Source organism: Halichoeres trimaculatus, unplaced genomic scaffold, assembly GCF_033239565.1.
Source record: "Halichoeres trimaculatus isolate MK-OKI-2021-1 unplaced genomic scaffold, fHalTri1.1 fHalTri1_scaffold_2, whole genome shotgun sequence".
In the NCBI taxonomy this organism is placed as follows: Eukaryota; Metazoa; Chordata; class Actinopteri; order Labriformes; family Labridae; genus Halichoeres; species Halichoeres trimaculatus.
This window is the reverse complement of record NW_027437180.1, coordinates 38149945-38171818: the sequence shown is the minus strand read 5'-3', so window position 1 is coordinate 38171818 and position 21874 is coordinate 38149945. Positions and strand designations below refer to the sequence as shown.

Genomic DNA, 21874 nt, shown 5'->3' with positions numbered 1-21874 from the left:
TGGACTGAGGTCAAAGGGATGTAAAATTAGACAGGAAAATGACTTAACAGCTCAATTTGTTCACATTCATCTCTGTTATAGTTATTTGGAGTCAGTGTTCACAGTCAATGATATCAATAAAGTTTTAAAAATGTCAATGCTTCATGAGGAACAACAACAGTAGCTAACAGTTTGTCATCAGTGGGAGGGGCTTTGGCTGGAAATAAAACATCTGCACATTCAACGAGCGACTCTTCACATAAAGTCCTGAACACTCCACCCGCCCGCCCACACAGCTGACAACACACACTCACTAACACACACAGGGACACACAGAGACACACAGAGACACACAGACATACCAATGCAGGTCCTTCCATCACTCGCAAACACGAAGCCGGTCAGGCACTCACAGCGGAAAGTTCCAGGCTGGTTACTGCAGACGGCGTTTGACCCACAGATATTATACGTCTCTCTGCACTCGTCGATATCTGCAAACAAACCCCAGACATGGAACGCACCCCACAGAGTTTAACTCAGCGTGTCAGGGTCAGGTCTGATCTTTGAGCATGCACAGGTGATGTTACCTTGGCAGTAGCGTCCGTCTCCAGAGAAGCCGTTGGTGCATTCACAGGTGAACTGGAGGCCTTCGCCTGGTCTGCACGCCGCGTTGATGTCACAGCCGTGTCTGCCGGTGAAACACGGGTTCTGCTCCGGGAGACTGCCTGTCAGAGACACGGGACACCTCAGGTTAGAGTCAGAGACACGCTGTTCCTCATTATAAAACCCTGTTCTCCTCTTTTCCCATCATGCAGCTGAGTGTCGGAGCTCCGCGTCTGGAGCTTCCTGCAGACCTTCACCTCACAGGAAACACGACCCAGATGTTCCGTTTTCTGCAGCTGAGTCGTGTTTGTTTGTGTAACTCTAAACCCCTCAACATCCCATCAGCAGCCCCCACCGGCCCTTTTACCTCTCACCCCTCTTTCAGGGGACAGACAGGCTCCTCCTGACGCCCCTCCCCCTGCCCTGCTCCCCCTTGCTGTGCTCTGGATGTTGGTATCTCTTGACCTTCACCCCCTGCCTGCCATCGCGCCTTAGCCCTCTCTGATTGCAGCTGAGGAAATACAGCCGGGCTCAGATTACTGTTTGCCTTCCTCTGATGTCCCCCTGCAAACACTGAAGTGTTGGGGGCGTGTTTGAGTGCATTCCTTTGCTTAATAACACATGTCTCTTCACTCTGAGCGGCCCTGACAGACGACCGGCAGACACTGACCACTCTTTAAGGACAACACGACCCGTGACAGACATGTGACCGCCACTTTTCTGACTCAGTCAGCACCGCTCTCTGCAAAAGAACCAAGCTGTAACTTCTAGTTGATGTATGTCTCCATCCATCCTCATCCAGCACACATCCCCCTTTATACACATACAAAGAAATGGCAGGCAGAGCACACATCCTCCCTTTATACACAAAAAGAGCAAAACCAGGGAGAGCACAACTCCCCCCTTAATTTACATGGACAGTTAAGACAGGGAGAGCACCTCCCTAACACACAAAAAGAGGCAAAGCCAGGGAGAGCACACGTCTCTTCTTCATTAACAAAGGCAAGTATCGAACATATCCCCTCTGTTTATTTATAAAAACCCAGGACGGGTGGAGCACACCCTTCTACTTTAAGCATATAAAAAGCAAAGGCAGGGACAGCTCACCTCCCCTATTTAAACACATAAAGCGAAAAGCCAGGAAGAGCACACTTCCACCCTTAATTAACATTAATAGCAAAGGCAGGTAGAGAACATTTCCCCTCTGTTTGTCCATAAGAAACCCAAGGCAGGTAGATCACATATACTCTCTCTTTCATTAAAGAAAAGCTAAGGTAGAGGGAGCAACCTTCCTCTTCTTTTATTCATGAAAAGCCAAGGCAGGTAGAGCACACCACTCCCTTTTTATACACATGAAGCGAAAAGGCAGGTTGAGCACACCTGTTTTGCCATTGCCAAAAGAAAGGCTTAGGTAGGGAAGAGCAAACTTCCTCTTCTTTTATTCATGAAAAGCCAAGGCAGGTAGAGCACACCTGTTTTGCCATTGCCAAAAGAAAGGCTTAGGTAGGGAAGAGCAAACCTCCTCTCATTTTATTCATAAAAAAGCCAAGTCAGGGAGAGCACACCTCCCCCCTTTATTCACATAAATAGTAAAGGCAGAAAGAGCACACTATTTCTTTCTTTCATGAAACAAAAGCTTAGGTAGGGGAGATAAAACCTCCACTCCTCTTATTCATAAAAATCCAAGGCAGGGAGAGCACACCACCACTTCTTGATATACATAAAGAGCAAAAGCAGGTAGAGCATACCTACTTTGTCCTTCATTATAGAAAAGCTCATCTAGGCGACAGCAAAGTTCATCTTTTTTTTTTCCATGAAAAGCCCTGGCAGGGAGAGCACACCTCTCAGCTATGCATGAAATAAATGCTGATAACTCAGGTCCGTCTGAACTCACTGTGGACAGAGCCGATCTTGTTGCTCATGGCGTAGCGGATCAGGTCGTTTTCAGAGTCAAACATCACAAAGATCTGGTCCACGCTGAGCTGCTGAGCGGACGGCGTCTCCCTGATGGTCTCGTCGTGTGGGCAGCTCTGGAAGGTGACAGTCTGACGCCACTGGTAGCTCTTAGTTTGGGCGGAGCCGTCAGGGGAGGAGATGGTGTAGTCCCGGTTTGAGGAGGAGGTGATCACTGAGCGAGGGGGAAGAGGAAAAATGAATTCAGCATCTAAAGAACAACAAAACCAGGACCAGGTCTCTACAAGAGCCATTAGACAGCACAGTCCTCTGAGCAGGAACTTTTCAGGAACTAAGTTGAAACAATGGTTCCTCTAAAGGTTCCCAGTTCCTGAGGAGAGGTTTTACCATCAAAAGACTAACTCAAGTGCCTTAAGAAAAATTAAAGCTCCTGTATGTAACAGGTCTAAGAACAGATCCCTGGGGAACTACAAACGGTTTTAGTTGAATCTGGTTCTTACAGTTCCTGTCGTACTGGTAGATCTCCTTGTACGGGTTGATCTGGATGGTGGATCCCAGGGGGATGGGAGGCAGCCGTCCCTCCAGCTCGGTGCTCACCACCAGGTGGTCGTGTTCGTCAATCCCTTTGAACTGCTGCTTGATGCTCAGGCGCTCATTACCGGGGTAGAAGATCACCTCGGCCTGTCGGGAGAACACGCCACCTGCAGGAGAGCGTCAAACATGTTGGGATCCCATAAAGGTTTCATGATGTGGAAACGCTTTCAAATCAAAACATGGATCAGTTTTTGCTCACCGATGAGACTGAAGCCGTTCTGGTAGCCGGGCTGCTCCAGAGCGAAGGCCCAGCCGATGACTCCGCCCAGCGAGGACAGCAGCTGCAGGGACGGGCCCAGGCTCTTGGGGATGTTGCTGATGGCCACGTAGGCCCGTCCGTCATTGGCGACTACGTACGAGTGCAAGTCGTTGTTACGAAGCTCAATGGGTGTTGGGGAGTTTCCAACAAACACTCGCCCGTTCACCTTTCCGTTCATTCTCTGAGGTTTTCCTGAAAAACAGCAAAAACTCAATCAGTGAAAGATTCTCATCAAACCAGTCCTCGGGGTTAAAGATAATCCTGCTCAGAGGAAAAACGTTTCTCTTTCACTCAATGTGTCGTTTCATCAGCTGACAGGAAACTAATCAGTTTACTGAACCATGAACGGCTCTCACCTTCTGCGACGCAGTCCCTCCCGTTGCCATAGAAACCGGCCCGACAGTGGCAGCAGTACCCGTCGCTGTAATCCCGACAGTCAGCGAAAGCCGAGCACTTGTGTCGGTTGTTTGCACACGTCTCCAGATTGTACGCAAACACTGCGAACAAACCACCAAAGAAAGAACCAATCAGGTCAAAGGAACTAAAACCCAAACCTTCAGGATCAACAGAAAACGGTTCTGGATTTACCGTTCACGTTCAGATCCTCGTCCTCATCCACCACCACGATCTGCGGCTGATGTGGTCTGGAATAGGGTGGCACTGGTTGGACTGGTTCAGGGTATCTTGGCTGGACTGGAGTGTATCTGGGATCAGGGTATTCTTCTCTGATTTGGTCTGGGTACCGGTCTGGATACCTTGGTTGCAACCTCTCAGGAGTGACGTACGCTGGTGTGGCAGATTCAGGTTCAGGGTACTCTGGCCCATACTGGTCTTCGTAATCCTCAGTCTCTGGTTCGGTGTATCCAGGCGTGGTGGTTTCTGATCCGGGGTACCTGGGTTGGTTCTCAGACGGGGTCTCAGTGGGGTACGTCGTGGACATGGTCACAGGAGGCGTGGTGGTGCCCTCCTCCTCAGGGACCATTCCAGGTGTGATGGAGAGAAAGATCGGAGAGGAGCCGATCTCGTACACCAAGACGCCATACTGTCCTGAAGTGGTTTTTCTAGGTCGATAAAAGAAGAAGAGAGGTCAGAACCAGGGACTAACAAAGCCCACCAAGTCTCTGCCATAAAACAGAAGATTCAGGATTCATTGAGGACTTCAGGGTCATACTCTGTCAGGTCTCTGACGGAGGTCTCGTCTTGGTCAGTGATCTGGTAGTACGTCCCCTGTGTGGTCTTCCAGATCCATCCAGGCACGAGACCTTCATTGAAGCCGGCCTCTAGGAGCGTACTCTCGCCTCCTACTGGGGTGTGCAGAAACTGCAGGTGGTCTCTGGGGTACAGGAGGATGGCGCAGGAGGACGACCCCATGGACGCCACCACCAGCTGGAAGGTGTTCCTCTGAGGGTGGAGAGAGCAGAGCGTCTGGGGTTAGTCGGTGCCGCCGGCTTCGGATAGACCAGCAGAGGGTCCTTAAAACTCTAAAAACCACTCTTTGGTGCTTGGACTGATGCTTTGCAGGATAGCCAAAGCAAGGATGGTTCCTCAGTGGAGCAGGAAGCATCATGAGCTCGTACAGAGCAAGAGGCTCCCTCAGTATTCTGCTGTGGGACATTTAACTGACGGAGCAGAGTTTGGCAGACTCTGAGCTCTATGGGGGCTGTGTGGGAGCAGCTGCAGAGATCAGTGACGGACAAAGATCAGAGCGATGTGAGCTACGGGGAGGAGGTACGGCCAGCGGAGCAGCTGCAGAATCCATACATCAGGCTGAAAACCGGCACAGCACCACGGTGTTCTTTCTCCTCATTACATAACCCCGTCCAACGGTCTAAACACACAGTCCCTTATCCTGAAGAACATCCACTCCTGTTCCCTAAACGGTAGAAGGATTGATGTGGACGTAATGAGCCTCCAACACAAACAGAAGGAGACTTTTAAACTGATGCAATCACACCGACACATTTTCAATCAGCGTGTTAAAGCTGCTCCACACACTCAGAGGAGATCGAACCACAGATTATTTGTTCAAAGGAATCAAACTCAGCACCGGGGAGAAATAAAACCCCCTGCTCCAGCAGTCCTTTAAAGTCCCCCAAAGCCTCCTGCTTCAGTTTAACCTCTTTGTTTTGTTCTTATCAGGAGCAGACGCTGACTGTAGGGACGTTTTTAGCGCTCAGCAGAGCTAATTAGACGTTAAGGTGCAGCCTGTGGTTAGGGAACAACAGCTTCACTTCTTCTGCACTTCTGACCTTCTGTTCCCTCAAACAAAGGACTCAGACACGGGACAGAGCGTGAATGTTCCTTAATCTGCTGTAGGTCTGCTCCTCATACCTACAAACTGTAAAATTAGTACGGGAGGTCGAGCCTCTGGTTAAAGAGCTCCTCTTCTCTGGAAACATCCAGAGCTGAACGTGGACCAAACATTCACCAGAGACTGAACAGTTCCCATCGTTTGTCTGACCGTGAGGCTGAGGACTCAGGAAGATAACGCAAAACAGCACCAGACCAACAGAGGGCAGTATGGTTTAGTTTAGCTAAATTTAATAAGAAAGGTTAGGTTCAGTTAATTTCACTTTAGTTTTTAGTGGTTCAGTTTAGTTTGGTAAAGTTTAATTAGTCATCAAAGTTAAGTTTAGTGAAGTTTACTTAAGTTTAGTTTAGTTTAGTTAGGCTGAATTTAATTAGAAAGGTTAGGTTTAGTAAAGTTTACTTTAGTTTGTTGTGGTTCAGTTTAGCTCGGTTTAGTTGAGTTTAGTTCAGTTTGCTTAAGTTGAGTTTAGTTCAGTTTGCTTGAGTTGAGTTTGATTTGTTTTAGATAACTTCAGTTTAAATTTAGTTTGGCAACGATAAATTAGTTTAAGTTAAGTTAAGTTTGTTGTAGTTTAGTTTAGTTTAGTTTAGTTTAGTTTAGTTTAGTTTAGTTTAGTTTGGTTAAGTTTAATTAGTTAATTAAGTTAAGTTCAGTGAAGTTTACTTAAGTTTTGTTTGGTTAAGTTTGGTTAAGTTTGGTTAAGTTTAGTAAGTCAATTAAGTTAAGTTTAGTGAAGTTTACTTAAGTTTAGTTTAATTAAGTTTATTTTAGTTTAGTTCAGTTTGCTTAAGTTGAGTTTGATTTGTTTTAGATTACTTCAGTTTGAATTTAGTTTAGCATAGATAAATTAGTTTAAGATAAGTTAAGTTTGTTGTAGTTTAGTTTAGTTCAGTTAAGTTGAGTTTAGTTTGGTTAAGTTTGGTTAGTCAATTAAGTTAAGTTTAGTGAAGTTTACTTAAGTTTAGTTTAGTTTAGTTTGTTTTAGTTGAGTTCGGTTAAGTTAAATTAGTTAATCAAGTTAAGTTTACTTAAGTTTAGTTTAGTTTATTTTATTTTAGTTAAGTTTAGTAAAGTTTGGTTTGGTTAAGTTAAACTAGTAAATCGAGTTTAGTTTAGTTCAGTTTACTTTATTTCAGTTTAGTTTAGTTTGGTTAAGTTTAGTTTAGTTTAGTTAAATTAGTTTTAGTTCAGTTTAGTTTGTTGTAGTTTATTTTATTTGATTTTATTTAAAGTAGGTTTAGTTTAGACATGTTAAGTTTGCTGAACTTTGGTTTTATTTGTTATGGTTTACTTCATTTTATTTAAGTTCAGATAAGATTAATTTTAGTTTAGTTTACTTTGTAATAGTTCAGTTAAGATCAGTGTGGTCAAGTTAAATTATCAATTAAGTTTAGTTCAGCTTAGTTTGTCGTAGTTTTGCTTAGTTTATTTTAGTCTAGTTAAGTTTTGATAAGATGTGTTTACTTAAGTTATTTCAGGTCCCTGTTGGTTTTTGCGGCAGCAGTTTTTTCGTCCTGGGGTTCACTCACTTTACATGTGACAATCAAGGAGCAACATCCAGTTTAGAAAATGCAACCTCTGTGGAAGTGCAGAAAGTTTCTGTTCATTGAGAATCTGCTTGAGTCTGGCTGCAGAAAGACTGGACATCATGTACACATCAAACCATAAAAACAGAATTTCACAGCGTTAAAAACATATTTACAGCCTGGTTCATAATAAACAGCTTGGGTCTGAGTTGCTGATTTCAGCCCGTGCTGTTTCTGATGGAGCTTTTTTCACTGCAGATGGATTTGTTGTTGACTCTTCAGGAGACGAGCTCTGGAGACAAAGGGGCCGTTCACACGACAACAGTTTTAGGATGACACACACAGAGGAGTTGTTGCGTTTTGGCCTCTCATTTACACAGAAACTGCGTTTTAGCCGACCTTAAATGGTAACCTTTGAAACCGACCTGCAGAGTGGAATTTTTCTGAAACGCCGCGGCCACCGTTGCCGTGTAAACACTGTTTCAAACCTCTCATTCCTGTAACATGTGGGAGTCTGGCTCAGGTCTAAAGTGAACTGGATTACTGAGTCTAAGAAGTAAAACCCTGAGATCTGAGATCTGGGATCAGACCGTCATTGTCGCGTACCTTAGTGTCCAGCCCGTCTCCTCGCCCGGACGTCCCCCTGGCGGCCATGTTCTCCCAGGTGACGATGAAGGTGCTGGTGGGGTCCACCCCGGCGTCTCTGGGGAAGGCCTGGCTGATGTGCTGGGTGGCCCGGCTCAGCACCTGGGGGCTGCTGTCCGTCCTGTAGTACACCTTCCCCTGCCCGCCCCTGGTGTCCAGGTCTCCCAGCAGGGGGGCGATCATTCTGAAACCGGAGGGCATCTTCCCCAGGTACTCCTCCTCCGGCGGCGGCTGCTCCATGGACACGAAGCCATTTGTGTTTATCTGAAACAGAAGGTCGGTACAGTCTCATCTCAACGCTGCAGAAAGCATAAATGTTTGAGTCATTCCAGATTAATTAAAGCAGGATTATCTGGACTAATCTGAAGTTTCAGAGGCTTAGAAAGGATCAGGGTCTGCCTCAGCTCATGGTCCTGGTCCTCCTGGGGTTTGATATTAATAAAAGATTATTTGGTAGATCAGACCGGTGGATTATTTTAAGACACTAGAGGGGAAACAAACTGGGAATCAGGTTTATTTTGGTCAGTCTGAGCTTCCTGGACTCACTCCAGGGTGGACAGAAAGAAGAATAAGGAGGAAACTGATGATTAGTTTGGATCTGAGTATCTAAGCGAGGATAAGGAGGTCCAGCTCCAGCTCACAGACTCTCTGCTCGCTTTGTCAGCCCACAGGAATTCCTCACAATAACTTCCCATTCAGTCCGAAGAAAAGGATCTTTTTAACCTCATTAACTCAAATCCTCCTCACAGCGAATGGCAGCGAATGCCACAGCGACAGTTTGAGCCCAGAGCACCATGAAGAGTGGGAAAGGAGGCCAACAGCTGCAGTTTGGGAGCGATTCAGAGGTTTTCTGACCGCTGAGCAGCGCCGGGACGTTGGTGTGTGTCACCTGACATAAAGAGAAGGTGGTTTCCTCAGAGCTGATGTGGTTCAGTCCAGTTCACCACAGACAAGGCTCTGAGAAAACACCTGAGTGTCAGAAAAGAAGCGTATGAGGAGTTCCTCAGGGCGCTTTCCTCGGGCCTCTTTCAAACAAGACCTATAAGTGCTTTTCAACTCGACAAAAACCTCAGACACTTTCAGCTCCAGACTCTTCTCTATGGGAAACTAAAGGTTCTTTTTGACAACAGGAACTTTTTTTCCCCCTCAGGAACTACCTTTTAACCCGTCCAAGGAAATCCAGAGCTAACAAGGTCCAACTGAGTCCATTCTGCATTTCGGGGTTTACCCAAAATGGGCTTTTCATACTACAGAACCTGAAACTTTTAGTACCAGGAACTCTTCAAGAAACTATGGTTCTTACGGCTGTTTGTCATCTGTAATCCCACTAAAGCCTGAAGTTCCTCAGGGCTCCAAACCCGACCCTCTTTGACACAAAATCTATGGGTGCCTTTAACCAGATCCAGAAACTTTCAGCTTCAGAATCTTTTCTTCAAGGAACTAAAGGTTCTTTTTGACAGCAGGAACTTTCCTCAGGAACTAGAGACTTTTCAACCCAAACAAAGAGACCCATTATGACGGACACAGTACAAACAAGAGTCAACTGTAACTTTTGATGTGAGTGTGTGGAGCTTCATCGAAAGGTACTTTTTAGTTCCTGGGACTAAGCTCTTCAGACCTTTGGTTCCTATGACTGCTTTCTACTGAAGCCTGAAGTTTCATGACGATGATACAACAGAGTAAACCAAAGTTCCTCAGGACTCTTTCATACAAGCTGTTTGGGTACCTTTCAACGAGAACTACAGGGAACTTTTAGCTCCAGGAACTTCTCTTCAAGGAATAACGCTGCATTATGACAGCAGGAACTTTCCTAAGGACCTAGGGACTTTTTGAGAGACTTTTCAACAGCTGGAACCAAAATCCTTTGTGACCCCCCAACACATCCCAGCAGGAAATGTAAGCTACCCAGGAACTCAATTTAGAGCCTGGTTCCTGCAGTGGAAAAGCAGCTTAAACCTTTATCTGTACACTCATTAACTTTCTGGTCTCATTTTGTCTCAAACTGGTCTGGATGACACCAGAGACCTTTCACTAACTGATCCTCTGAACATGTAGAGGTCTTTGTTGAGACCACAGAGAAAAGAACAGAGTCCTGAACACATCCCTGGCCGCGGACAGGAAGTGTGTATCTTCTCTGAGTACTCAGCTGTCAGCGCACAGACAGAGACCAGCTGCTATGTTCAGAGACGTCCCCGCTTTCCTTCAAACATCTTCGTGTTTCAAAGCAAACCTCTTAGAAAGCAAAAACGAGCCTCAGACACATTAACGTAAGATTTAAAGGGACACTTCACTCAAATGTTTCCCTCAGTGGCTCCAGCTTCTTTGTTTGGACAGTCATTAAGTTGATTTTTATTATGAACCAAAGGTCTGTGTAAACCACTTCCTGTATGAAACAGAGACGTAGATCCTAATTTTGCTCGCTGTGATAAATCTGCATCCTGCTGTAAACTGTCGACCAGAGGGCCCAGGAACTTTCAGCTCCTGTCAGAAAGGAGACTTTTTTTTTTTTATTTTTTTTTTCTTCTTCTTTTGTGTTTTTCTTTTCTTTTCTCTTGTCTTGTGTGCATATTTTTTTCTTTATAAATGTTCATATTATGTTTTCTTTGTTTTTTATTTTTATTGATGTTATCTCCCTTGTTCTTGATTGTGACTGCTAAAATGAAATAAAATGGAAAAAAAAAAAATTAAATAAATTAAAAAATTAAAAATAAATTTTAAAAAAAGAAAAGAAAAAAAAAGAAAAAAAAAGAAAAAAAAAAAAGAAAAAAAGAAAAAAAAAAAGAAAAAGAAAGGAGAAATACAGCAGCTGCTGTCACACAGGAAGTGGCTAATCTTTCCACCAATCAGCAGACTGCAGAGTTTCTAGCTCCACCTTCTGGGATTGGATCGGTTTAGTCTGGTACCCCTGACAGATGGGGACCAGAAAGTGGGACGGTACAGGTTGGTAATTTGAGGATCTGTCCCGGTTTTAGTCAAAGGACACTCTGTACCGCTTTAAAGGAAGCAGGACTAAAGCCCCACAAAGTTCCTGGATCTATGGAAGGTACTACTCCCCAGGTAGGGCTGTTTTTAGGGATAAATTTATCACCTTCAACTAGATTTAGACCCTAGTTCAGACGGTTGAAATGCAGATTTAGTTCCTGGAAAAGTTTAACTAGAAACTTGAAGCCTCCTATGCGTTTTCTGCTCCCAAGTGGACACTTGGGGAACTGCAGTTTTTAACACAGAAGCTTCACATTTCTGCTTGATTTTGTGGATTACAGACATAAATCCAGTGAAGCTGCTCATAGATTTATGGCCTGTACCAACTTTTTATTGTATGTTTAGACCTGAAATGTTGCTGGAGCTGTAGCGCTGGTTAAAATCTGCTGTGATAATGCTCTAAAGCTCTACTACCTGGATGTAAACAGTCACAGTCAGCTGGAAACATGAGGAACCAGCACATGATAGAGGAGCATAACCATCTTTAAGTTGGAATGATTAAGAAACTGGTCTCTTTAAAGGATCAGGACTGGCTTTATCTGTCGAGTACTTCCTCGGCTTTGTTTCTGAGCAAACCTGCCACCAAAAGAGAGGAGATGCCAAAGGTCAGAGGCTGAAAACAGGAAGAGAAAGAATTATCTAAGAGCGAGATGAGAGCAGATGAAATCAGAGGAGGGGAGGCGTCCCGCTCCAATGACTCTGAAAAAAAAAGTCTGCAGGGTCTGAGCCCAAAGACTTCCTTCAGGGAAACGCTTGAATGACAGCGGCAGCATGTGGGCGAGAGGCCGGACGCTCGCAGCAGGTCCCTGACTTTAGAGGAGACGCCTGCAGAGCCCGAGACACTCCAGATTCATCAGAGAGAGCACACAGGATGTCTATTGTCTGACTGTGACTGCGGCTAACGACTCCTCCAAAAAGCCACGGAGCAGCAGGAGCAGCAGGAGCAGCAGGGCGACGACAGGCTCAGGGGGCTCGGCCTGTTTCTGCCTAAAAGGAGCAGGAACTCAGTGATAGTCAAATACCAGACAATATCAACTACATTGTACATCTATTCTTTCCACCGTCTTACTTCGGAAATCAAATGAATGAACAGAAACGTCCTTCATTCTGTCGACTCTCTGACGTCCAGGGACTCCTGGTTAATGCAGCAGAGCTTCAGCTCTTCAGGAGGTCCACCTTGGTTCCTTTCTTATTGAACTATTGTTCTCCACAACATCCTCGAGACCTGATTGGTTCCCATAGGCTCCTTTTCCACCAAGTGGTCAGGTACAGATCAGTAAATCCTGATCCTGTTAAAGTTCCCACAGCCAACCGTGCCCTTTGTGGTAGGCAGCATGTAAGCTGGATGTTGATTGCTGCGTCAGCTACATAATAGCGTGACAAAAAGTACGGTACGGTATGGTACGGTACTGGTCGGTGATTTGGGAAAAGAAGCAGCAGTTTCACGCCATTACTGTGACAAAAAGTACTGTACGGTACGGTACGGTATGGTACGGTACAATGTGGTACAGTACAGGTCAGTAATGTGGAAAAGAGGCAGCAGTTTCACGCCGTTACTGACGCCAAAATAGAAAGATGTCTTCAGGAATTGGACTGGAGATTGAAACACGGCAGGACTGTGTGTTGTTCTTCTAACTGCTGACACAGGAAGTGATGATTCTTTCAACCAATCAGCAGACTCTAGCTCCACCTCCTGAAGCCAGATTAGAAGGTCTGGCACCCAAATAGAAAGGAACCAATAAGTGGGACGGTACAGTAGGCCAATTTAGGGACCTGTCCAAAGCCTGATGTTTCAACCAAATGGTCCAGTACGGATCAGTTTGGTACGGGTCGGATCAGTAAAGACTGATCCTGTTTACATACCCACAGCCAACCGTGCCCTTCATGGTAGGTACCGTGTAAGCTGGATGCTGATAGCTGCATCAGCTACATAGTAGTGTGACAAAAAGTACGGTACAGTATGGTACGGTACGGGTCAGTAATTTGGAAAAAGAGGCAGTGGTTTCACGCCATTACTGACGCCAAAATAGAAAGTTGTCTTCAGGAAGTAGACTGGAGATTAAAACAGGGCAGGATTGTGTGTTGTTCTTTATTACTGCTGTCACACAGGAAGTGACGATTCTTTCAACCAATCAACAGACTCCAGCTCCACCTCCTGAAGCCAGATCAGAAGGTTTGCAACCCCATCAGAATGGAACCAAAAAGTGGAATGGTACAGAAAGGTAGTTTGAGGACCTGTCCAAAGCCTGTTGTTTCAACCAAATGGTCCAGTACGGATCAGTTTGGTACGAGTCGGATCAGTAAACCCTGATCCTGTTAGTGTTTCCACAGCCAACCGTGCCATTCGTGTTAAGCAGCGTGTAAGCTGGATGCTGATAGCTGCGTCAGCTATATGATAGCGTGACAAAATGTGGTACGGTACGGTACGGTACGGTACGGTACGGTACGGGTCAGTAATTTGGAAAAAGAGGCAGCAGTTTCACACCGTTACTGACGCCAAAGGAGAAAGTTGTCTTCAGGAAGTGACGATTCTTTCAACCAATCAACAGACTCTATACTGTCCAAAGCCTGTCGTTTCAACCAAATGGTCCGGTACGGATCAGTTTAGTACGGGTCGGATCAGTAAACCCTGATCCTGTTAGCATTTCCACAGCCAACCATGCCCTTCTTGGTGGGTAGACATGATAGCCCCGCCAACACAAGTGCGCAACACAGTAAACAAGGAAAACAACACGAACCACAAGTTTGGGGTCCCAGATCCCCCTGGTCTAAGAGCCTGATGTGGGGCGTGGAGGTCATGCAGCAGGGAGTCGAACCTGCAACCCCTGCAGCCTCTGAATTATAGCAACACCTCAGAGCAACAGGATGAAGTGTGACTGCAGTTTTTGAGGTGGTCCCCCTGAGTGTGGACTGCATTCCTGATCCTCCTCTGAGCAGCAGCACAAACACACAGGAGGTTTTGTCAGGTCTACATGTTCCCGGCTGCATACTTGTGTAATAATATATGTTCTGTCTGAGGACCCGCAGCAGAGAGGCTCTTACATCACACATGTCCGACCCCTGAGATCATCGTTATCAGTGTGAGAACAGAGCGGGGAGGAAACACCCTGAGCGCTGCCATCTGGTTTTGGAGGACAGATGTCTCGAATCTATACGTTCCAGATGTGCCAACCCTGCGAGGACGCTCCGCTCCCCGTCGAGGACTCCGAGTACGACCGGAAAATCCTCTGCAGCAGCAGCAGTAGGAGCTGGAGTCCAGCCAGAGGACTTTACGATCCTCCAAACCTGACGTCACGTTGGATGTGTATGAAGAAAGCTCTGAGTGTTGCTGAGGGACTGATAATTACTGGGGAGGAACAGGATGCCACTTACTCTCAGGACGGGGGGGGGCTGGAGACTCTTTAAAGAAGGGGGGCAGGTCCTTTATGGACAGAAGACTGAAGGGGACCAATTAGAGCTTCACACTGTGGGAAAATCCTGCAGAGGAGACTCAGAGATGACAGCTGTCAGTCTGAACGACTGCATTATTACAAACTGCAGTGTTCGCACCAACACAGCTGCAATTTGAGCAAAGATCAGGGATGATCTGAGGCAGCTTAGGCCCCATCACTCCAAAACTTTATCCCCAAACTCATCAAGGAGTCTTAGGCAGGAAAATGTTCTGTTTAGCTGTAAAATTTGACTGTTTTCTGAGTGTTTGCTTAGTCGGTTTCATCTTCCAGCAGGTCCTGGCTCCTGCCGACAACGCCAAAAGTCCCAAAAACTGTTAAAATGACCCTGATGTTACTGGGCTCAGAGGATCTGTGGAGTATCATCAAGAGGAAGATTAGAGACCCAGACCCAGTCACACAGATGAGCTGAAGAACAACCTGAGCTTCATAACACCTCAGCAAACATTGACTAAACCAGTAACTCGACATGCAGCAGGAGGTTCAGTGACCTTTGACTCTAAGTCACGATGCAAAGGGGACTTAATGACTTTTTAACCCTTTGGTTTGGAAGCTCCTCAGGGCCATAGAAATAAATTTATCCTGAGACACACGTGAGATCACTCTTTGTATCAGAAATAGACTTGTTTTTTCGAAATGGCTGATCCACCAAAAATACCCTTAAGCTCATACCATTGCTACTGTTGTTGCTACAATGAGAAATTTGGTGTCAAATTGTACATTTTGGGGTCAAGGAATCAAATAAAACAGGATTCCAGTTTAAAAAAATGACAGTTTCCCCCTGACCATTTCATCTGGGGGTTAAATGTCCACATCTCACATAAAAAAATGCAGCAAATTTTTAACTACTTTGTCCAAGGCAGGGGTCTGCAACCTTTGCTTTCAGAGGAGCCATTTTTTTTAACAGAAACCACAAAATCTACTTTATTTTCACAATAAAGACCAAAAAAATATTTTATAATATAAATGATATAATATAAAATAAATATAATATAATATATATATTTTAGAAATAAAATAATATAAATATAACAATATATGATGATTATATACATAATAATATAAATAAAAATATAAATTAAATAAAAAAATTGAAAGGTTGTGTATTTCACAAGTTTGCAAAATTTATGAATTTCAATAAGTTGCAAAATAAAAAAATTAAAAAAAAAATTGCAGAAATTCCCAACATTTTTAAAATTCCCCAAATTTGCCAAAATTTCACAAATTTGCAAATTTAAAAAAAGGGAAAAAAATTAAATAAAATTCTAAAATTTTTCTATTTTTTAAGTGGAATTTAAATAATAAGCAAAATTTGGAAAAATTTGAAAATTTCAAAAATTTGCAAAACCTTGAAAAATTTAGTTTTTTAAACTTGGACAAAATGTAACAAAAATTCCCCAAAATCTGAAGGTTTTATCGCAAGATATGATGAATATTTAGATTAACAAAATGTTTATGCATGATTTTATTTAGTGTCAATTTCTTTAATCACCAATACCAATACTTTAAAAATAAAAATTCTTTATTTTAATAATTTTTTAAAGCTACAAGGAGCCACTGTGAATGAGTCAAAGAGCCACAAAGAAACTAGAAATTTATTTCTTTGACCCTGAGGTATTTCCTTACCACGGGGACCTTTGCGTCTTGACTTAAAGTCAAAAGCCTGTTTTTATTTTAGGCTTAACCTTCCGACTAACAGCAGGACATGGGAGTTGGTGGTCCACCTCTACCTGGATTGTAGGTTTTTTGATTGTTTGTTTTTACTTTTAGGTTTTTAAACCGTAGTTTCACTTGATCACATTAAATTTAAACGTAATAAACACGACAACAGACAGATAATCTGTTTAAAGAGAGGCTGTCATGGTTTTATTTTTTTGTCTTTATTCTGTCCCTCTGGTACTTCCATCAGCTCAAAAAGTTCCTTTTTCTCTAAATGTTTAAAAAAAAAAACACTTATTTCAGCCTCCGTCTGAAACACTTTGTTTTAGCTGCTGTCTCTTTAAGGCTCCCTGCTCCACAAACCCCCTTCACTCTGATTGGCCAGCTTGTTTTGATCAGTTTACTCACAGATTTAAGGATTTCTTCAACATATGAATATGAAGAGGTTTGAAAGTCTGCACATGCTCAGTCTAAACATCCAGAGTTGGTGCTTTAGATCCAGGTTTAGGACATGAGAAAGCAGGATACCCCCTCTTTAAATAAAGTAAACCAGAACAGGACGCCACAAATAAAGGTCATTTGACCAGCAGATTTGAAATGTGTTTTGCTTTTATTCACATTTGCAGCATTAAAAAATATGTTTTTAAAAAGTATGGCAGGAAGTCGAGGTCTCTCCGTGGTCAAACTGTCAGACACGGCGCTGCAGCCTGTGGGGTAGAAGCAACAGGACGGCGAGCCTCCATATATTTCCTGTCCTGTTTGTGAAAACAACCCCGAGTCAACACTCTCTAACTGATTTATCCTCAAACAACAAACTCTAACGTACACGTCCGCTCAGAGTTACACAAGCCCCGCCTGCGGCGTCTGAAGCACGGAGGTGACCGGAGCGAGACGTTCATCATGTCGCGGCAGCTTCCTGCAGAGACCCCACGTGCTCGAGAGCTCTGTGTGGTCTGAGGCCTGTTGTTTTAACCAGGGGGGGGGCAAATGGTGAGGTGACTGAGACAGGGGGGAGGAAACACTGGAGGCGTGGATGTATCACCGCGTGGACGAGGTTCAGCAGCTTGGGCTAATCATTCTTAGAGAGAGACAGGAAGTCCCCGCTCAGGTCTGACCTGGAGTCAGTTTGATGGAGGAGTCCACCCCAAAAAACACAACTTTTCTGTGAGGAGCATCAGTCTGATGGACGTAAACGACTCCCGACGAATCAGTGACGACATCAGGGTATAAGTTAGGTTTCTGACTAAAGCCCCTCGTCTCAGCTTCGTCTCAGCTTCGTTTCAGTGCAGGGCGTTTCCTTTGACTAAAACCAGGACAGGTCCCCAAATCACCCGTGCCGTCCCAGTTTTTGTCACGCTATTACGTAACTGACGCAGCTATCAGCATCCAGCTAACACGCCGCCTACCAAGCAGGGCACGGTTGGCTGTTGAAACACAAACAGGACCAGGCTTTACTGATCCAACCCGTACCAAACCGTACTGATCCGTACCGGACCACTTGGTGGAAACAGGGTGTTAAGGACCTGTGGTTCTGTTCAGACGGTGAAATAAACCACAGACCAGCACACAAAGCGCTCAGTCCTAGATCTAGGTCATCATGAAGGATCCAGAAAACTGCATCCAGACAGAGACCTGCTCCAAATCCACCAGAGTAATCATGATCCAGTATCTCAGGCTCTCCATTTAGCTCGGTCACTCTTTACTCCAGAACACCGGTGGCAGACTCTGGAGGGAAACTCCACAAAGACGAGGTGAGATTAGTCTCAGGGGCCACAGGACACACTTTGTTAGACCTCTATTGTCTGCGAAACATGGCACCCCGCCCCCCAAACCCCTGACCCCGCACCTGAGTGCTCCTCCAGGGTTTCAGGTCTCTGTGTGATTCAGGTCTCTGAGTGTTTCAGGTCTCTGAGTGTTTCTTAATCTGGATTAGGAAACAGGAACCACTTCCAAACATGAGGTACTAATGAAGGACCCGCCTCAGGAGATAATCTAACCCCTGGGGTCTTGGGGGGCCCATAAAGCCTGGGGGAGACCTGTTTTGTAATCCAGTTACACAACGTGTCCCTGAGCGATGGAGAACCAAACACAACCTCAATAAAACAGAACAACGTTAACAGAATCAGGAGTTAACCTGAGTTTAAACCACAGTGTGGACGCACCAATCTGGATTAGCTGTCACATGACCTGAGGAATGCATCCAGAGTGTGTGTGAGAGTGTGTGAGTGTGTGTCGGCCTGATGAAGGGCTTATCTGCGTTGGCTTTTAATTGACTCACATTCCAGCCTCTGTTCACTCATTCACCTCTGAGCAAACAACAAACCAGCAGCTCAGCCTGCCTGTTGACCAATCACGGAGCGGTGTTTTGAGCATGCTCAGTGACAGATTTCATTGGATCCTTGTTTTAGATGCTTCTCTTTATCTGAGCATCTCTCATCAAGAAGAAGTAGCTGAAACTGTGTGTTGTTTATTCTGAGGCTCTGAGCAGCTTCACCCTATGTTCTGAGCTCACATTTGACACCTGATATTTTTTTCTGTCTATATATTATTGAATGTTTTGAATTTAATTCTTTCCTGTCTTGCTGCTTGATTCTGAATTTCCCTTCAGGGACCAATAAAGTACATTCTACTTTATCTTATTCTATTCTATGGTTACGAGTTGTTATATAGTCTGATAAAACATAGTAAAAGTTAGTTTTTCACAGCTTGAATATTGGTATTGTTTGACTAAAGACGGAGTTATGAAGGACAAATTAGAGGGACCATCCTGGATCTCAAAATAAGGTCACAGTTAAACAGGAAGGAAGGGTGAGGGTCATGGAGTAATATGAAAAAATATGAGATTTAATCATCGGTCAGAAATTAAAACCATTCTAAAGTGATTCAAAGAAAAAAAAAACCTTTGATATTTTGGAAAGGAAACATTCAAATACAAAACAGGTTCATATAATAAAATATGATTAAATGCAATGTATTTCAGTATGATATGATATGATATGATATGATATGATATGATATGATATGATATGATATGATATGATATGATATGATGTGATATGATTTCATATAATATGAAGTGATATGATTAGATGTGATTTGAAATGATGTGTGGTGTAATATGATATGACATAATATGATATGGTATAATATGTGATATGACATTATATACGATATGATATAATACAATATGATATTATATATGATATGATATGATATGATATGATATGATATGATATGATGTGAAATTATAAATTATGTGATTCAATGTGATTTGAAATGGTGTATGATGTAATACGATGTGATACGATTTGATGTGATATGATACAAAATGATCTGTCATGATATTATATATGAAAAAATATGATATGATGTGATATGATATGATAAATTGTATATGATATGATATGATATGACATGAAATGACATGATATGACATAATATGATATATTATATGAAATGATATTAAAAGATATGATATGATGTGATATGATATGATATAATATGATATGATATGATATGATATGATATGATATGATATGATATGATATGATATGATATGATATGATATGATATGATATGATATTAAACATGATATGATATGGTATAATATTATATGATATGATGTGATGTGATGTGATGTGATATGATATGATATAAAACAAATGATATGATATGATATGATATGATATGATGTAAAACATGATATCATATGATATGATATGATATGATATGATATGATATGATATGATATGATATGATACGATATAAAACATGATATGATATGGTGTGATATGATATGATATGATGTGATATAAAACATATGATATGATGTGATATGATATAAAACAAATGATATGATATGATATGATATGATATGAAATGATATGATATGATATGATATGATATGATATGATATGATATGATATGATATGATGTGATTTAGGCCCAGGTTTGAAGCCAGCCTGCCGCCTGATTTCCTCATGTCAGTCCCCACTCTTGCCCCAAAAATACTCTTAAAAAAACCCCACAGCAGCAAACTCCATAAACAGAGAGAGACCGAGGACTCTTATTCTGAAGAAAGTGTGAGCGGTGACTGAGAGCTGATGAAAACCTTATCAGGCGTCAACAAACAAACAGACATACTGAAAGGATTAGAGACTTCTGATGGTTTTACCTTCATGCTGTACCTCATCTGAAGCTTTCTTTGAGGATTTTCTTCAGTCTGATAAAAATCCTCTGAGCTCATGCTGTGGGCAGCAGGCTCCAGCTCAGGGTTTAAAGTTTTATCTCATCACGCCTCAAATAAAGAAGTCTGAATATCAGTGTCACTTTATCTTATCTGTGTCTGATGACTCCTGATGAGTTTGACTCTTCCTCACAATGTGACGCCTCGAACAACGGCTCACTGAACAGATAGATCAATCAAGACACCTGGACCAAGACCTTAAAGAGGGGGTACAAACTTAAAGAGGGGGTATCCTGCTTTCCCACATTTGAAACATGAGGAACTAAGACTGAGCATGTGCAGATTTTCAAAACTCTACATAAAATAGCACAAGATCTTCACTGGATCTAAGCCCCATCCCCACCAGGCCTCCAGAGGGCTGGCCAATCAGAGCGAAGGGGGTTAGCGGAGCGGGGTACAGCAGCTAAAACTACAAGTTTCTGACAGAGACTGAAATAAGGTTTCATAAAACACCAGGTAGAGAAAAAAAGATCATGTAAAGATACTAAAGGGACAAAATAAAGATTAACATAAATAAAATACCCTGTCTTTAAAACAGATTGTCTACCCACCAGTCGTTGTTTCCCTTTTAGATTGAGTTAATGCCAAAATGCCACCACACAAAGTCTGAAAAATAAACTTTAATAATTGTTAAACTTATTTTAAACTTGATGGTTTGTGATGTAAAATAATAACCAACTTTATCCTCCAGTGATTTATTTTTATTAAAACTCTGAGGATCCAAACTAAAGTGTCTCCTGGTTTAAGATTAACTCATGAGTCTAAAAACTCTTGAAACTTTAAAGCTTAAAGCTGTTTCGTTTGACTCCTCTTCTTGTTTTCTCCCTCTCTGATTCTTTCACTGTTTTCTAACTTTTATGAATGAACATCCTGCTCAAATTCCTTTTTTTCTCCCACTCATGAATCTCATAACTTGAAGTCAAACTCACATAAACTTTGTCGAAGGTCTGGCTGAAGAAGAACAGGGTTCCGTTCAGGGGCAGCTCGGCGCTGGAGTCCGATCCGGGCGGCAGCTGCTGGTCTCCGGCTTCTTCTCCAAACTCGAACAGCTCCTCCAGCTCCAGAGCCCGGGTCAGGGTACCCAGGCTCAGCAAGCCCAACCAGAACCAGGTCCAGCTCCGAGACCTGGGACTCATCATCATCATCTTCTCGGTCACGCTCCACAGACACCAGCAGCAGCACCAGCAGCAGCGGGGAACCCCAGCGAACGAAGCCGGGGAGGAGGCGAGAGCAGCGGGCACGCGGGGAGCTGATGCAGCGGTGCGCGGCGGAGGAGTGAAGGAGACTGAGAGGAGGGGGGTGGATGAATGGATAGAGTCGCAGCGGGAGGGAGGAGGTCCACATGGGGGGTTACCGACCTCTGGCTTTGGTTTTCAAAATAAAAGTCTTTAATTAACCAAAAAGGAAGCAGACTGCAGAGTAAACGGGATTTATTACTTTTGGTAAAATCAATACAAGATTAAAAATCCCAGTGTTGGTATTTTTAATTTTGTTTTTATTAATGAAAAAACTCTCGAAAAACCCCCTACATCGAGTGTTCTCGAAAATCACATGCTCTTATTTTGTATGGACCGGAAGTCTTGCCCTGGGATGGAACATAATATATGTTCAGCTTCAATTCCATGTTTCCTTGTTGCCATAGAGATTTTAAGCCCCGCCCCATTTCCAAAGCTCTGTTCATTTAATCTTAGACTTGATTAGAAGTGA

At 43.4% G+C, this 21874-nt stretch overlaps 1 protein-coding gene across 1 annotated transcript in view; it reads right to left on the bottom strand.

Annotated features, from left to right (window-relative positions):
* Positions 1 to 21421, bottom strand: part of LOC141809161 (nidogen-1-like) — a 37192-nt gene extending 15771 nt beyond the window's left edge. Inside the window, exons 1-10 of the mRNA XM_074696032.1 lie at positions 21097 to 21421; positions 7793 to 8095; positions 4521 to 4750; positions 3938 to 4410; positions 3706 to 3846; positions 3290 to 3541; positions 2997 to 3197; positions 2477 to 2710; positions 567 to 704; positions 342 to 470 (exon numbers count right to left, since the gene is read on the bottom strand). Coding sequence (XP_074552133.1) covers positions 342 to 470; positions 567 to 704; positions 2477 to 2710; positions 2997 to 3197; positions 3290 to 3541; positions 3706 to 3846; positions 3938 to 4410; positions 4521 to 4750; positions 7793 to 8095; positions 21097 to 21312 — 2317 coding nt within the window. The 5' untranslated portion in view covers positions 21313 to 21421. The remainder of the gene's footprint in view (positions 1 to 341; positions 471 to 566; positions 705 to 2476; positions 2711 to 2996; positions 3198 to 3289; positions 3542 to 3705; positions 3847 to 3937; positions 4411 to 4520; positions 4751 to 7792; positions 8096 to 21096) is intronic.
* Between the last annotated feature and the right edge of the window lie 453 nt (positions 21422 to 21874).